Genomic DNA, 19092 nt, shown 5'->3' with positions numbered 1-19092 from the left:
CTCTGCGGCATTTAATGAATATTGATACTTAATACAGCTTTGCCAGTAGGGGGAAAAGGAGAATTTTACAACTGCGCAAAGAACTTCTGTGACTTTCCTCCAAAAGGAAACCACAGCCACACATTCTGCTCTTTCATTCTTGAATACTTTTAAGAACGGGCCCCATGTTGGATTACAGCACACAGCACTCAATGAGAGCCCAGGAGCAACACCTGAATGTCAAATAACCACAGCCCCATAGATGCTGGGTGTCACACTCAGCTGCTGAGCACATCCTGGTTTCAAGGCACGTGCTCCTGGCTGGGATTTCAGACCTGTAACACAGTGAGGTTACACTGCATCAACACAGTTTAAGCATACGCTCTTAAAACAACAACAGCACACGTTTCTTGGCTGAAGCATGCTTTGCCATTATCTTTAATATCGTCTGCCTCTTTCATAATGAAAATCCCCATCCTAGGAAGTAATTAGATGCTGTTTATAAAACAACATGCTGAAGAAAACCTTTTTCTTCCCAAACTCTTGGCAAAGGGCTCATCAGGATTCTACTTAATATAGAAATGGTAATTTACACCAGTTCCAAATAATTTATTCTGGCACATCTAATGTCTGTGTATATCGTTTAGACACATACACACACATACCTTTCAGCTCACTGTTTAAAACAGCATTTTTGTTTTTATTACTGTGTAATTATTTTAAATTGAATTTCTTCCCCAACCTTCAGCTGCTGTGTCCAATAGAACCCTTTAGTACTGCTTGCATGGCAGAACATTTAATCTGTTAGGGCAGAAGCACAATGAAAAAAATCAACACTTTGACAATGCTGGTATTGAACCAAGCTCCATGAACAAAGATTGGGATATCTGTGAATTTATTTTCCAAACCCAGATGAACACCTATCTGCTGACCCAGTAATAAGCTCTTAAAGGGGACTGCTCACCAGAGAGCTGCTTCTGGTAAAGTAACTCCAAAGCACGGAGACAAGTGTGCACTTCTTGTCAATATAACTTCCTCCTCTAGAAAAAGAAAGCAGATGAGATGATGGGAGTTTTGTACAATAAACTATGGAAGCAATTTTGACAGCAGATTTATTATAAGCCAGTCACTTAAACAGGCAGATAGCTGGAAGTGCTTACAGCTCTGCATTCTGTGGATACGTGGTGTTGGAACAGAGTTTTGTTACACGGCACTCGTACAGCACAACAAAATGGTCTCATGCCCACTTAAAGAGAAAAAAAAAACAGCTTTCTTGAGTCTCTACCCAGCACTTCTATCCTCAAGTCCTTATTCTCTTCTGAAAGAAAAATCATCTTCATAGCTTTTTGCTCCTCATTTATCTACAGCACTATTATGGGCAGCACGTCTTGTTTTTTTATTTTTTAATAAAGGAAAAGTAATTTTGCCAGTCTGCTCCTAGCAATACAGCTTAAATTCACACTGATTTTTCCTCAATCTATTAAAATGTTTTCTTTGTCAGGTTAGGGAATACATCAGAGCACAAGAGATTTACAAGACAAGTTGAGGAACCCTAAAATACAAAATTGGACTCATTTTTACTCAAGCCTTTGTATCCATTGTGCCTGAAGTTGTCAAACCAGAACCAGACTTCCCATTCCTTATTGTTTATAGCGTGCTTATTTCTGCAAAACTACAAACGTCACAACAAATGACCCTAAAAAGCAACATAAAGACACGAGTCTCAGCGCTTACAGTGGTGAGCAAGTTCTTGTTCTGGCAATTTCCTTCCAGGCAGAGAAGATAGATGGTTCATTTGGGAGCACTGAGCAAGCACCGTGCCACAGAGCTATCCAAGTCCAAGGGTTTTCAGCTGAGACCCCTAAAAATTCCCATTAATACTAACTGACCCTCCTGTGTGTGCCAAGGAATGCAGCTGCATGAATATCAAGTCAATCCTGCGCTTCCTCCTTTCTTTCTGCCTTGCCATCTCACAGCGGCTCCAGCTGCCATTTCTCAGCAGCACGGTGCTGCAGCAGAGCCTGCTGGGTCTCGTGGTTGATTTGAGCCCTGGGCTCCCAGCTCCCAGCCCTGCCAGCCCACTCAGGGCACAGCACTCAGCTCTGGGGGTCTGGGAGCTAACATCACAGTTTGCTTTGGAGATGCGGTGGCAAGAAAAATAATGCAAGATAAACTAAATATGTCAGTGCCTTTGTTTCACAAGGAGGGGGGAAAAAAACCCCAAACCTAAACCTAACAGCCTTCTTATTACTAATAACATCAAAAAGCATGAACAAAATAAGTCATTCTCATTTTCAAAGTGTTGCACGAGTACACTTTCCTGGTCACATGGAAGGAGCTGACAGCTTTCAGCACTTCAGCAAACGCTGCTCTGAGATTCTGTAACAGAAGGAAGGAAGCAGCAGCCAGATGAGAAGCATGTGAGGGAACGCATCTATTAGCAAGTACAGGGAGATGTCTTGTTAATAGAAGACAGAAGGAGGGACAAAGCAAGCAGAGAAAGCAGCCAGCAGTTAGTCACTTTTCCATAAAGATATGCTTGGCTAGAGATGAGACACATATCAAGATTGTATTCTGTACTTTCAGAGTCAGTGAAAACCAAAACTGAAAAGCAAACGAACACCAAAAGGCCTCCCTCCAAAACTGAGCTACAGTGAAATCAGGTGAGAGATGCCACCTGACGTGCCAAGTTCTGTCTCTATTCAGCATCCTTGGGAACCCTATGATAATAAAAACAGGGAGAAAATGAAAATTTTACCGACACTGCTTGCATAAGACAGAAACTTCCCATTTCAAAAAATACCTTTTTATTAAAAACCGCTGCTGAAGTTTCTGAATAGCTACTGGTGTCGGTCTAAAGCTTCTCACTTCCAAACCAGGGCAAACTGAAAGGCAGCCAAAGGCCAGCAAGGCACAAATGAGTGGGACTACCAAGCATCAGCTTGGCCATTAAACCCCTTGTCCAGCTCCTTCTGGGAGCAGAAGGGAGGATGAAATGCTGAGCATTGCTATTAGGAATGTAAAGCACGAATAACAACTGCAAAAGTTCCTTTAAAACACAGGGAAATTAATAAAAATTCAGTAATGCTACCTGCAACTCAAATTATAATTTTAATATCAAAATAAGCAAAGTCAGCATTAAAATAAACATTTTTAGAAGATCTTTTGTCCAAAGTAGTATCTATATAAAGTCCTTATCAAGAGTGCTTCCTGCACCCCTTTGCAAGCTGAAAAGGATTACTGCAGTGCCACTGTTTGCTCTGGTTTGATATCCTAGAATGACATTTTGGCACATAAGCAGTTGTGTATACTCAGGTTTAAGAAAAGCATTAGGTAACACAGTTGTTCTAAGCAGTATTTAATATCTGCTCAACTCATCACACTGTCACTCAGCCCAAAGACTGAACACAGAACTTTATTCACAAATCAACACAAATCAAAGCAGAAAAGACAAAGAATAGTTACTCCTTTCCCAACTAATCAATAAATCTAAAATAATAATAATAATACAAAAAAAAATCTCTGAAATGCCATTGGCAAATTTGTATTGAAACTAAGAGAGTCTTTTTCCTAAAATGTGTCCCTTCAAGGAGATGCATAATTTTGCACCTGCATGTTTTCTTCCTTTGCACTTCATAGAGATCGAAGGAAGAAAATAACAAAATTATTCATCATTATTTGCATGAAACTACAACAAAAAACAAGATATTAAAATTCCATTTGTCACACTTTTTTTTTTTCCTCATAAAACCACTTTTCAAAAGTCTATTTTTATGTCTTTTAATAATCTGCCTCTGCCTTGTGTTGGATACGCGACATCGAGCTCAACAGGTGTTTGATTTCATTTCATATAACTATTATTCTCTTCTTAAAACACACCAAGATAGCAAACAACAACGAAATCTGAAAGGGCAAAGAAGTCAGAGAGGAAAAAATAAAGAGGATAAAGGCCCAGCTCAGCACAAACGTGTTTTGACTGTGAACAGTGCTGGAAACGGTGATAAAATATCAGAATATAATTCCAAGACTAGCTAAACTTTGTAACTGAACTTTCACATGGTACCTATCTGCAAAGGCTAGAGAAGAGTGTCATTAAATGAAAAGGAATAATCACCTGCAGATAAAAAAAAGACATCAGTACTGTTATTTGTATTTTATAATAATACAATAATATACAATAATTTGTATATTGCACACTGCGCACAGATTTATACTGCTGCAACGTTTTTTCCCTTGCATTTGATATAGAATCTACAGGTACAGACTTTTCTATGAAAGATTTTTACAACAGCTCTTTCTCTGTCATTAAAGTAATGCTAGGGACTGGAGAAGCCCTGATTTTAAAGCTTCTGAATACAAATCACGACAACCAGCACCACAGTGCTCAGCTTTATTGATGTCAATTGACATCAATACTCAAAACTCAATGGAAAACTCAAAACAAAGGAAAAAAAAAAACCACTGAGCCAAAGTCCTTCATAATATACCTGCGTTTTTCCACAAATACACTACAAACAGCATCTGCTTTTCATCCTGGTGGCTCTGCTACAGCTGCCCTCCTGGCTGCTTTGAGCGATGCCTCACAACTGCAATAAAACATTGCATGGATTCTTGCATTGGCAATCCTTCAATGTTGATATACGTGGGGAACGCCCTGTCCTCTGTCATCTATTCTCAGGTCACATAGAGAACAAATCTAAACTTCTTTTGATTCCTCCATGAGCTTGGGCCTGGGGAGTCCACTGACAAGAGGAACTGTTATTATTACAGCTATGACATTTTTAGTAACATGGTGTTTATACATCAGTGACTCTTGTTCTGTGAAAAAAGCACACAGCTTCCACAGAGATGCTCAGTACAATGAATAATTGCTTAGCACTTCATTTTCTACATAATAATCATTTTCTTATATGTAACTAAATATTTTAAGCAGTTTATTAATTCATAAGCTTAGTCGTGAGCATCTCTGTGTTTTTGGCATCAGCACACAGGCTGCCTGAAGTGTTGATACTCTATGTCCTCAAACAGTTTCTAAGTGTCCTCGTAATTGCTTGTCACCTGTAAAAGAGGTCTAGATCCAATGCAAAATTAACATATGGTGAACAGATGGACTCAGAACAGACATTTGTCAAGAAAGTACTCACACCAAAAATGGCTTGGCTTCTGCCTTTCAGGACCTTCAGAGAAGTCCTTCTTGAAGCTCCGAGTCATACTAAGCAAGGGAACATCATTCCTCAATGACAATTCTGTGTAGCAAAAATTTCTATGACCTGCTACTAAAAAGAATCCTTCCAACTTTTCTGCTCTCAGAGCACTTCCTCTTTCAGGAGGGGAAACAAAACATCGCTCCCACAGAGTATCCCAACCACCCAACAAGAATAATTCACTTGGCACGAAACAAAAACACAAGCACAAAGTTTTTATGACTTCTGACTTTGTAGCGTTATTTATTTTATTAAAAATCCAAAATAATCCCCACCCCACTGTGCAAACTCTTCAAAATACTCATAAGGTTCCATTACTTACTGAGGAGGTAAGACGAGAGTTGTCGGCTGGGCTTTCGGCCGGCGTTTCGCAGATACTCCCATCTGGTTGGCCGAGCGTTTCAAAGACTGCTGATTCAAAAGGCCAGATGCTAGCCCGGCATGGTACTGCAGCTGGGGAAGGAAAAAACATACATTAAAACACAAACCACCGCAGTGCTCTGTGTCAGACTTCTACTGTCTGTATGGCTTGATTAAAAATACAGCCAGCCAGTAAGCTAATGTATGCTATTTCATGTATTGCTTGGATAGAAGATGATACGAACAAAAGCATATAAAAGTCTGCTGTGAAATAGATATTACAAGGAAACTATGCCATTGGGAAAGTAAGATGATGCATCAAAGACTTGAGTAAGTCCTAACTCTCCTGAAACTCGGAGTTGCATTTTAACATTAAGGCTGTTCTCCTCTCGAGGGATCAAGCATCCTTACTTTCCAAAAGAAGGTAATAGGAAGAAAGGTGTGACTTTATCACTGTATAAACTTTTCTTTTTAAAATAATGCTTATCTTTTTTTCCCTAAAACGCAGCATCCACAAAGAAGCCTCTGTCACTCTAAAGAAAAAGCTAGCCTTCAAAATATCAGGCAGCATGTCTTGATAGTGTTACAGCAGAAAGATTCGTATTCAGTAGCTTTCTTCTCTAACCCTTTTATTTTACCTGTCAATAAAAGACAATTCATGAAGGACATATGTGAATTTACAAGTTTCAGCGCTCTCCCACTGCTCACAAATTTGAGAACAGCCACAATGCTGTGCCTGTCCTGAAACCACTTTCCAGTGCAACAGGTTCCAAGTCCACCTCGAGACACTTTCAGCTCAAGCTCCTGGCTCTCCCTTTTGAAAGGGAAGGGGAAAACAGCTCAAGATTCAACATGAGACAAACACAATCCTCTTCTTCAGCCAGTCTCTACATCAACATTTTCATCAAACCATCTACAGAATTGTGCTGCTAACAGTGAACTACTGAACAAGTTACCAACACTGATCCCACGACCCACATACAAAAAGATGTACGGTTATGTACAGAAATGATGTCTTACAACATTCAGAACATCAAGCAGCTTTAGGTAGGGTACTGACTGAATCCATGGGAAGCAAAATCTACTGGAAGGTGGCTGTTAACATGAGCAAAGCCACCCAGCCAGCCAATCAGACCCAAATGGCAACGCCTGGAGAAAATGGAGTGCCTTGACATGGCCCTGACTTCCCTGGCACATGCTGTGAGCAGTGGCACAGCACCAAGCACCGCCTTAACAACTCCTCTGAGCCCCATGGATTTTGCTCAGATTTGTTGTTCTACAGATTTCTGAAATGAAAAAATCAATGAGAGCAATGGGCAGTAATCGTTCAACAGGCAATGTATCGAGGTGTCAGGGGCTCAGCTTTCAATCTTCACTCCCAGAACTTGCAGGGAGTGCAATATGTCGGGAATTAAAGGGAAAGACAGCTCTGGCAGAAGACCCTCTGACTCCAGGAACGCACCTTTCCCTCTTGCACCCTACAGCAAGCTGCTCTCCTTCAGCCATTTTGTGCTGTTGACACCATCAGTTCACTGCACAGAACGACAGTGACACATATCTCCAGTAAATAACATCATTCGGCCACTTGCTCCAAGACAGAGGTAATCGCAGGTGTTAATCAGAAATGAATTTTAAATACAACCTTTTGAAGAGGTTTCATAACCTAACTGGCCAGCCTGACATTTAGTGGGCAGACGTAAGGAAAGTAGGAAGTAAAAATAAATAGATCCTAAGAAACAATTCTGTCCTTGAAGGCTTGCTCCCAGTGGTAAAGCTATTTTTATTAATTATAAGTATTTGTACATAATCTACCTTCGCTTCCAGGAATGCAGATCCAACTGTCAAAATCTATAATGGCCCATTAAATATTTACCAAACCATCCTTATAATGGGAGAAAAGGTCAAAGTTAATAAAACTGACAGGCGGTCCTGTCCAGCTTGATTTATGCATTATTAAAGCATCACAGGCTGCACTGCACAGAACACACTCCTTTTTGGGGGGCAGAGGGGTGTCAACTGAAAAGATGGGGAAATCCTTTCTTAATCATTTCTTCTGAGCAGGATAAATAAGACTGAAAGCAGCAGTCAAGCAATAAGCCAAAGCAACATCAGCAGCATCAGAAATCCAGGTAGGTGAACTGCACATCTCTGAGAGCCCAGGACTCAGCTGGGGACCGCAGCATGGTGTCTGCGGATGGGCACGAAAGCCTTCTGCTGCTGTGTTCCCAATGACCTCCCATCTGCTTTTGACTACTGTGTTCATTTAAACAAGCAGACTGGTAAACAGCAAGATCTCTGTCCATAACACAGCTGAACACGTAGTGAACCTGAATACTGGTGCGGCACTGGGTGTACGGGATGCCATTTCTTGGTCAGCCACCGAGGCATTTCCTCATCATTCAGAGGCTTCATTACAGCACGCCTCCATGTCTCTCGGCTGTTGGGAATCCCAGCTGGTTAACAAGAAGCTGGACTCTTTTCTTCATTATGAAATACTCCTCTAAAATATCAGCAACATTGATTCTTTTTCCCCCAATACACACAAATGAAACAAAATCTATTTTGGAAAACTAAAAACCAACAACGAGAAAAATCAATATACAGCAGTTAGCAGCCAGGATACACATCAGTGCCAACTCGTACAGTTTCACAAGAGCTGATATTTTCCTTAAAACTGTGGTTTCAAATGTGCAAATCCCACATCTTAAAACCAAGAGAGGCTCTCGTTCTCAAGGCTGCTGGAGAACTACTGAAAGCAATACTTCAATACACAGAAAAGCTTTACCTGGAGGAAGATAACACAGAACATGGATTATTTTTAATTTTCCTAAAAGAAATGATTCTCACTAATGTTTTACAGGTGCCAAAGTGTACGTTTTCAGTGTTTGAGAACGTGAAACCTGAATTCATATAGGAACGTTGCTCAATCTTCCTGACAAAAGTAAAATGCATCTCAACAAGTCAGCACTTTGGAGTCTCTTCTCAATGCTGCAATTCCTTCATTCACTCAACACACCTTTATTTTTAATGTGAGCTATTTAAAGAGAGAAGGTTTATTAGAGAAATACAGATTGGATGGAGTTTCACAGGCACTAATAGTTTTTAAGTTAATCATGTCATACCTCTTCATTGTGTCCCAATGGCTCTTTTCACACCAGAAACAACACAATCCACTGCCTACAACAACTCAAACAAACAAAAAAAAAAACCAAGACAAGAACCTCTCTATTCCTCTGGAAGACAGCACTGCCTTCTGCAGATCACGGTTAAGATTTGGAGTTGGCAGCACTCATGCTGCAGCCCACGTGGCAGCCGAGGGGCTCAAAGCACAATGATGCATTCAGCTCCTATCATTCAAGCAGATCAAACTGACATCACCTTGATGGAGTATATACGTTTTGGTGTGCAGGTTTACTTGTTGTATGTTATGGAAGTACATACATACACAGAGTTAATTCAAAGCTTTTGAAGTTAAAGCTTCACCATTAGAATCATGCTGGGCCTGAAGGCCTTTGCTTACATAGTTCATGGGTTGCCAACTTCACCCTAACCCTGACCAACCAAGCCATTGCACTCTGCTAACTTACAAGGCCAAGTAAAGGTGCAGAAATTAGGAGGGTGGGTGGGTTATTATAACCTGAAGCACTGACCATATAGACTCCCATACACAATCCATTACTCAAAGCTTTCTAAGCACCAGTTGGTCTGTTTTAAGAGATGGAATCAGAAGAATGACTTCTGTGATTGCATTCCCCGCAGTGACATTTCTTTCAGACCTTCCCATATTTAAGATACAAACCACACACATACGTGAGAAAAGTCTTTTATATCTGTATCTACATATGTAAGAGAAATAAAATTTGCATCTCTTGGAGCAATTGGGTTTCATAGAAGTGCCTGACAGACAGTTATCAAAGAATTTTCACTGCAATACTAGCAAATGCATGCACGTTTGTTTCCTTTTGAGTTGCATGGTACTTTGCCCCCCATCATTATATTATTTCTCCCTTGCAGCTAACAAGGGATTTGTCTGTTATGATAAAACTCTGGCTGTTCTTTTGAAAAGAGCGATCATCAGGCAGCCAGGACACTCCCACAGTTTCATCTCTGCACACTGAAGTAAGCAAAAGAGGAATTGCACTACCTTAATTGTTATTTTTAAGCTCGTCTCAGATAATGAGGCCAGTTTAGAAATTCTCTTTTTTTCCCCAAACAATGTTTGATCATTTTAGAATAGCTGAATTCTCAGCTTGGCCATAACAGCATCAATAAACCAAAAGAGCAGAGTTTCCAATTTATTTACTCATTGGTTTTCCTCTTGTTGAACTGGGTTGCAGGCTGTTCAATTAATAAGAAAGCTAGATGTTGTGCTTTTGCTCTGCTTTACAACTTAATTAGGACACTTTGTTCTATTATTTTTAAACATTTATCCCTCCATCACTTCCCAGTTTATGAGATTATTTAAACAACAAATATCTATCCATTAAGGGAACAAGGCCTACCCCCATTTCATTCTTTTTTTTCCAAATCCCACTACAAAAGTTATTCCATCCTTTCCTGACCTCCCTGATCTAACTACAGAGTGAAACTAATGAGCTCACACTTCTGTTAAAAGCCTCTTGCATGCAGCTGATCTTATTTACATTGCATTGGGATGCACATTGCCAGTGCTGGTCAACAACCATCGGTGGGCAGCGCTCTGCAGACACGACCTTGCTTTTCCTTAGGTTTCTCCTCCCAGGGCTGGGAATTGAAGAACAAGTTCACACATGTATATACTTGATAAAACAGGAGGAAAAGCATCGATACGTTTCCCCGTTGGCCTTAATGCTTTGCCTTCCCTATGTCTTTTATCCTATTGTCTTCGGATTCATACTTTTGCTGAAAGCGCTGTTTTAATTAGCATTAGATTTCAGCCTTAAATTGCGTTCATCCTACACTTTTCTTCCAAAAACATTGAAGTTCTGCTGATGAATGACTGCATCAACATCCCCTCATTCCAATACTGCTTGCAAGTCTTTGGCTTTTAACTATGCAGAGATTGCAAATCTGGCACTTCCAAGGAATTGGTCAAAACTTCAGCATCTGCATCCTCACTGCCAATACAATCATCTGCACTGTTCAAAGCCTCTACTAAAGGCACTCCTCCTCTTCCCAGTTCTTTTTTTTTTTTTTTCTTCATTTTTTTAAGTGTTTTAGAATTTATTAAATAGTTACATACTCATACTTACTGGTTAACATCAGCACAAAGCAACTCTATGCAGCCAGTAGGCTTCAAAGAGGTAATCATAATCCAGGGCTACAGAGTGCACTGCCTTATTTATCTCTTCTGAGGAGATAAATATTTTATGCTAAAAAAGCCTATTAAAATGTTCAGGTGTTCTGAAGGATATGAATGAAAGTGCTGATTTCAGATGACATTGTTTCCTGCAATAAATATAATTCAGTGGAAATAAACTGGCATTCCATTGGATGTGGGGCTACAACCTGTACACATAAAAGCATCCCCAGAAGTGGGATGGAATTATTACACTGCATTCTGCATCTAAACAGCAAAATAAAAACACATACAGCAACAAAGAGCAGCAATTTCAGGTAACCCTGAGCCCAAGGCAGTAGTTGGGACAGAGGCAGTCACAGTCAGTGATGCAGAAGTGGAGTCACATCACTTGATACGTTTACTTTGTGGACTTCATTAAAGTCTCAAGAAGTAAGAAGTGCCCTGGACCAATATTCAACAGAAAACCTCAATTCTTCTTTGAGAAAAGGATTCTCCTTGCATTGGGCAAACAATCCGTAGCAGGGACTCAAGGCTGAATAAGGATTCCATTCTTATCTTCCCTAGTGCTCCCTTAAAAACCATCAGATCTCTGAACTGAAGACACCGCTGTTGTGCTGGGCTTATTATTTTCTAAAGCCCCAGACTAAACCTTTTGTGTCGGGGGCTCAGGTGGCAGCTATGACAGGATAAAGAGCAGCATGCTGCCTTGCTGACAGGGGATGCTCAGGTGCTTAAATAAGAAATGTGAAGGTACTTGGAAATTAAGTGGTAGAATGAAGGGCTGGAATCAGCTACAGAAAGCCCCTTCAAATTGCCTACCCGCATGCCACAGGTTGCAGCACTGTGGTTGAGCTTTGCTACTATAGCAAACAAACTACTTGGAATAAAGAAATAGATGTTCTCCTTCAATAAAATGTGCAACTTATGCAAACCCAACCAGTCCAAGGTGTGCAGCCAGGCACAGGTAAGGAAGGCAGCCAAAAACATGAGTGAGCTCCTGCTGAAGAAGCTTCACTGACCAGTTTCTCCAGCTGAAACAATATTACACGATAGCTAGGAACTGTAAATTACAGGATTTTTGTGTGCTTTTTTCTGTTTTAATTTTTCAGAATAGCCCTTTGTGAATTACAACATGGACTTCCGAAATAAAACACCCGATTTAAGCAAAATTAACATTCTGCATTTAATAAGGACCTTTATATGGGAAGCTGGATAATCACACATCTGCAGTCCTTCAAAGGAAATCATCCTACCCTGCAGTGCTGGAAACCTCCACGTATTTTTCAACATTAATTTGTGCAACGTATTATTAAAAACAGCAAAATACAAACAAAATTTAAGATGTTAAACCCCCAGCTTCAGTAATTTTTAATGTCTGCACTTCAAAGGATCAACCTGTGATCAATGAAAAATTCCAGTTTGGAAAAATCGGGTTAAAAGAAATGTCTAGCAGGATTTAAAAAAATAAAAAATACAAATAGGCATTCATCAAAATGTTGGCCACATTATTTCTTTAGACTTCAAGGAGTTAAGTTATGAATGTTTTCAGGAATGAACAAAGAATCTATCAGGTTTGATGGATAAAAATGTAGCTTTTAACTAAGACTGAAAAAAACTGAAGAGTGGCAACATTTTCCCCCAGAATAATGTGCTTCCTCTGCTTTTTCTCAGCACAGTGCACATAAATCAAAGAAATGTTAAAGAGGCCCATACATCACCGGCTGGCATTTCTAAACTATTTACAAAATCTGTAATAGTCAAGAGGATGGAATATATAGAAGTGTGACCAGAAAAGTTACCGAAGGAAAAAAAGGCACTTCTACCATCCCAGCAGGGTTAATTCAGGTTGGAACAACCCTCCTGATGGTGCTGTTCTAAATACTAAACCACACCAATCCTGATGGTGCACGGTTACGAGAAGCAAACAAGACCAAATATTAGCCAATACAGAAAGAACGTGGATTGGAGCAAGATGCCTGTTCCATGATTAAGCACACGGCTCTGAAAACAGATGAAGCAAATGATCTAATGAGGCTCAGAGCACAGGCAAAGGCAAGGCTGATTCTGCAGCTGCCAGAAGAGCCCCCAAAATATCAATAACTGCAGCGCTCAGCTGCGTATCCATCGCATTTTCACACCCTGACATCTGAGCCTACAACAGACTTATACAGATGAGGTTTTCCTCAACAACTTTTACAAATGAGAATCTCATCTCCTCCTCTGAAAGGAAAGGCATGGATTATGGAAAGTTTATCTGTCCATCTGTTGAAGATGTCACACTCTGACTAGAGAGTGCAAAAAGCAGAGAGCTGTTTTACAACCTAATCCAAAACTTACTGTAGTCAGAACTAGTGTAAATGCCATATGCTTTGCAAAAACACCTCTTCTGATATGCTTTTTTTTTTTTTTTTTTTTAAAACCACAGCACAAAGAGTTCAAAAGCTGCTGTAATCTTTATTTCTGAAAATAGACTACGCATCCTCATCTTCCACACTCAGGCAAGCTAACTGAGCAGAAAAACAAGGAAATACTACAGCATGCAATGAAAGCTAGAATAGATGAGCTCCCCTGCAAGAAGGGCTGTTTTAAGGATGGCAGCAGCTTATAGAGCCCTGGAAAGGGACTGGAGGGGCTGGGTGCTGGGATGCAGCACAGAGCAGTTCTGCAGCTTTCTCTGCCCATAGGGAAGGTTTCCACCAGGATTGTTTCAGATGAAGCCAGTGGGGACCTCAGAAAGATCTTTAGGATTAAAACAAATGGAATATACCTCGTATTATTTTCATGGGAGTTTGTAATGATATTGCAATTAACTCAATCACACCACAAGATTAATCGCCTTTAAAATGCTCCCAGCCATTCATTACAGGCCTAATTAAAATTTTCTTCTGGTGCTGAGCCAGTAAGAAGTACGAAACCCTTTGCTAACTACCCATACGTGTCTGCTATTATCCATCTCTTCAGCATACTATCAGTTTCCACTGCTCAGCCAATGGTTTGTTTTTCTTTTTCAAAAGAAAGAACGTATCAAAGACAGCAATAAAAACAGTCAAGACAGCCTTCAACACCTGCATCAGCACACCAGCTCACTACAGCTACCCAGTTTATTTCTAGTTTCTCTGCAACAGTTCGGGACTTCTACAATAGCAGATGCCTTTCCTCCCACACATCAATTAATTTGCAAATGCACTCAGGTTGTAGAAATAATGAAGTGCTGAACGCTTTCCTATTGGCAAGGCTTGCTGTCAGGAGGTGGATGCTGTAGGCGAGGTGCTAAAATGCGCTGCTGCTGTATGCCTGCCAAAGGAAAGACACATCATGTGAAACTTGGTTGACAGCTAATGGGGCACATCAATTATTTTATTTACCCCTCTCTCACTGCCACCAAAAGGAAGCAGCTCTCTCCGGACAGCTTTGCATTGTATTTATTTAGATGTCCATAACATACCCTTTTATTGTGAGATCTGAGCTTTTGCACTGACCAATTAAACATTTCATACTTAACGGCTGATGTACAGGAGGAGAGAAGCCGTGTTCTTTTAACCCATTACAGACTGTTAAGGCCCCAAAGAAAGCATTCAGTAACGAGGCAATCAATACCTTTGCTCGTGCTCAGCACTGACTTTGACTGCACACCTCTTTCCAAGGGACCTCCAGTCAGCACTGTCCATCGGATCGCAGGGATGCGTAACAGTTACCCAGCACCCATTTTCATGCAAAAATGGTACCTACGGTATTACACACAATGCCCACACTCATCTTCTCAGATGTCTTGTATGATATTCTCCTGCTTTATCCGATTTCTTTGGAAAGACTAAGTTCACCTTCACAATTCTTATTCCGCTCGTGTTGGGTGTGGATCTGAGCAAGCTCAGACCTTAAGAGCACTGAATGATTTACCACTCGTACACCTAAAGTAGAGCTCCTATAGACCATAACAGCTGACAGATGCACCACAGCTCTTCAAAGCTGCCCAAAGTGGCTTTAAGTTGGGTTGTGAGCAAGGTTGAAGTTAAAATCTTTACCCCCCCCCCCCCCGCCTTACACTTCTATCACTTAAAATAAAGGAGCACATCACCATTAATTTCTGCCTTGACCAGCCACTAATTGGCACCGAAGCACACCCTACTAGCTACGTGTTGAAAGTTAAGTCAAAACCTGAGATTCCAAACCTTCAAACTGAGTTCTGTGCTCTGGAGGACAGTTTGTTCTCACGGATACAGACCCTTCTCATTTTAAGTCTCAGATCAGATGGAACAAAGTCACTGAGCCCAGGAGAGACAAAAGAAAAGGCACATGATGGTTAAGAGCCTGGACAGCTGGAGTCAGTTCTTGGCACAAGCTTCTGAGGAAATACTAAGTGAACTTAACCTTTGCGAGTACTCAGCCTTGCTTCATACCCATTGTAAGCTATTCTGTCCTGAAAATATAGCCAACATAGCTAAAAAAAAACCAACACACGCACTCACCTCTGAAGTCCTCCAAGGCACAATCTCATACCATCCCTCCCCCACGTTCCAATGCTTACTACCACAAGTGTTTAAACCAAACACCTCAGCTGCAGCTTGAACAGAATTTCTATTTTTAATTACTTTTTTTCTTTTGGTCTTTTCTTGCTAAAACAAAGAACCCTCTTATGTCTCCCCCAGCAGTAAAGATACAAAACAAGCCAGACATCCATTACCTTTTATGAGTAATAGAAATTCAACTTGTTTGATCATACAGAGGGAGTGCAGGAATCCAAATGCTTTTGATCAGTTCTCATGTCACCCAACCAGAGAGCCCAGATTTAACAGGCTCTGAACAAAATGGTAACAAAACAGTTTTGCAATTAAAGTAAGGCTTAAAACCTTTTTCAAGCCTTAATAACTGAATATGTTATTAGTAAAGGTACTTACAGGTAAGGAAATGTGCTGTTAAAAATAGATGATTTCCTGCTTTTAAAATACATGATTTTCAGGCTGACCTTGTAGCTTTTAAATTTTTATAGCATCTTCACTTCCAATTTGAGATTTTCATACGGGGCAGGCAAGCCTTCTTATGTTCTATATTAAATGCAAGACACCTCCTTGGCATGATCTGCAATATTAATAATATAACAGTACCAATTTCAGGAGCAGCAATGTAGCATCAGCGCATGCATACCTACATGAATGGAAATTTAACCACGTATATCATGGGAATCTGTCATACATCACTGAAAAAAAACCCCACAAGTCTAAGATAGCTCAAATCTAATCTGAGGTTCTCTCTTTTGCCATACAAATGCATGACCTTGTCATGCTTCACAAGGTAACACCAATGTGTCTGATGCAAGAAAACATATGCTTCTCCTTACTGGGTTCAAAACAGGAGTAGAGAGGAGAGAGGATGATACTCAGGGCCAAGCCTGAGTTTTGAAGAGCAGACTTGCAGCTGTCAGTGTACTCAGCACAAACACCCCTCACCAACAAGCCCTGCAACGTTCACACAACTAAATGCCCAGCAGCATTTGAAATGTTATCTTTTGGACACAATAAAACCCAGCAATTTCTAGTTTAGCTAGAAATTTGCCCTGCTGTTATCAGGGCTTTAAGACAGAGGCATTTTTTCCAAGTTGCCACGGGAAAGAATTAAAACAGTGGGTAAACCCGAATGATTAATTTTTATGGACTTCAAAAGAGGTTGGCATGCTTTTGACTCTTCACGGATCAGCAGCCTTGCAGGCACTCCTCACTAACCTAATTAACACTGAACTCTCCACCATGGAGCCCAGACATTTCAGCTCTGCACTGAGCTCTGGACGTACCTTATTTCTATATCCTGAATATCGCTAAGAAAATCTCACAATATCAAAACCTAACATTCCAGCAGTGCCCCAGTTGAAGGCACCACCTAAGCAGCCCTCTCACTGCTATGTACACTTCATCAATAATGAAGTAAAAATTGCTAACGTTATTCTATTGCTTCAGGTGACCATCATAAATAAAAAGCATAATAAATCAGTAAGGATGCTATCTACATCCCTTTCAAAGCTTATTTTTTATCAAGTCAACATTCTGGCAACATCGAACAACTGACAATTCATTCAACTGCAAGCATTTGCCCGAGTCGTTAAAGAAAATAAAAGAGCAAGTAAAGCTTATAAATGGTGCTGAGAGCTGAAGGCTCGCTTCTGGCATGCTAAGCAAACAGGAGCAGTCAAAAGCCACGGAGCACTTTGTAATTTATACTACTGAGCCTAATGTTTGGACAGTAAGGAAACAGATGGCTCTGCAATTGGGGGATTGCTTCACGAGAGCCATCAGCACGGGGACACCGCAGTGATGTAGCAGCATTGGTTTGTCCGGTTGTTGCAACAGTCACTGCAAACTGAATTGCATTGGTTCTGGATATTTAGAAAAGAAAAAAAAGGTATTTATTAGTTCAGTAAGCTTGTACTCCTCGGTAAGACCGTGATTTAGTTCAGTTTTTCTTGCACAGTTCTGTGCAAATATATGCACGCAAACTGCCCAGCACCAGCAGCATTCCTCCTCCTGTCCTGTCCCCCTCCCCATAATCCCACATTACTCAGAATGGATGTCAGCTACTCAGTTCTGCTTTAAATAAAAGTGCACTGAGCAAGAGCTGCATAGCGAAGGCTCACAACCACAGAGCTGGTACAGCCTGCAATTGGGCAGCGGGGTTTTCAATTTCTGTTCTTCTTTCTGGCAGACTTGAACTAGGTAGAACAAAACCAGCATTTGCCAAGGGAGGTTTCCAGCCACTGGAGCAGATAAACAGCTGGTTTTGGGTGGAAATAACACTCCAGACCTGAGGACACACTCAGAGCCAACCAACTCACAGCATGGGCAGCTCTCCCAGCCAGCCTGCAGCAGTCAGAGGGCAGAAATGCAGCAGCAGCAGGACACCAATCAGCAAGAAAGCCAACCAGTTTAATTTCCATCAAAGGACAAAGATGAATAGATTACAAAGAAAAATACATTAATCACAAAACTTTCCATAGTTCACATCTTCTGAGATACAGAGGGGAAGGCATAAACTGGGCAGCATTCTGAAAGGAGTTAGCATTAAAGCACAGCTGACAGCACTTCTGTCTAGTTTGTAGAAGAAGCATGAAGGCACAAGTTTGTTACTGCTCTCAGTCAGCAACCAAAATGATTGTTCCTTAAAGTAACTCATCTTGAGGAATTCAGCATACATTGCTCTTTGGGAGCTGATCTACACACAACAAGTATTAGAACAGAACCTGCAGAGCAATGCCCAGCACACAGTCACAGCACTATGCCTACCATAACAGCTGCCACCAGCACTGCTCCCCTCAAGAAAGCTAGGGATTATGTTTGATTAAGTACCTATTTTGCTCAAATACTCAAATTTTTCTTTCCTTTTTCTAATTTTACGTTGGCAAACGACAGCTCTTACATTAAATTGTTTTCATTCACAACAGCATCCTGCTGGCAGGACTACCAAACTCAGGAAAGAACTCTGTGATTTGGAGGGAAAACAAGAAAAAAGCATAAACTGCAATCAGCGTTGTACTATCATGTTCTTACTGATCGTGTGCTGCTTTTTGTCTTATTCTTTAAACCTTGCAAGCTTCCTTCCACAAAGCAGCATTCCCTTATAAGCTCATGACTCCCCAAAATCTGGGAGCTTCGTGAATGCCTGTTTTCAACCTCTTTGAAGTCCTCGGTCCAGCCAAGCCACATCCTTCAGCTTCTGCTGTATGCCAGTACCTATTTCTAAGGCAGGTCATGGATGCTTGCACAAAAGCTACAGATCCTTGATTCCCATGCGTACAGGAATGACTGCATGTTACAAGGTAGCATGTATGAAAATACACTAAGGACAGTACTTCGTGAGCTAACATAGACTCTTGGAGTTCTACAACAAATATCCTCCATACATTGGTTAATATCCTCCCCAGCTGATACTTTTGAGAAGTATTTTTTTCCAAGGGACATCTTTCAACCTAAGAAAACCCTCACTGTGGCAAGACAGCTGGCATATCATCAGATACACAACGCAGTATCCCCTGATGCAGGAAAAGTTCCCCTGCCATTCACATCTATTCCTCTTTAACACCTTTTCTCCTCTGTTACTCTACGAAAGACCCACACAGAAGAGTAGGCTTATCTGTACAGGAACATAAATCATCACGAAGGATGAAAACCTCTCAGAATCACAAACGTGTTCTGGTTTATCAAACTAAATCACCTTTTTCTCCATCAATTCCTCTTCATATCAGATTCTTTTGGCACTGTGTCCAAACCTCTCGATGTCCCACAT

The 19092-nt window shown here is 40.8% G+C and overlaps 1 protein-coding gene across 3 annotated transcripts in view; it reads right to left on the bottom strand.

Moving 5' to 3' along the window:
- MED27 (mediator complex subunit 27) overlaps positions 1-19092 on the bottom strand; it is an 86022-nt gene that overhangs the window by 51143 nt on the left and 15787 nt on the right. For all 3 annotated transcript variants that reach the window (XM_042878878.1, XM_042878876.1, XM_042878879.1), the window contains exon 3: positions 5506-5636. In XM_042878878.1, coding sequence (XP_042734812.1) covers positions 5506-5636 — 131 coding nt within the window. The remainder of the gene's footprint in view (positions 1-5505; positions 5637-19092) is intronic.

This window comes from Lagopus leucura, unplaced genomic scaffold (assembly GCF_019238085.1).
Source record: "Lagopus leucura isolate 7727_CA_CO unplaced genomic scaffold, USGS_WTPT01 Super-Scaffold_100022, whole genome shotgun sequence".
Lineage (NCBI taxonomy): Eukaryota > Metazoa > Chordata > Aves > Galliformes > Phasianidae > Lagopus > Lagopus leucura.
This window is presented reverse-complemented; position numbering and strand designations above follow the sequence as displayed.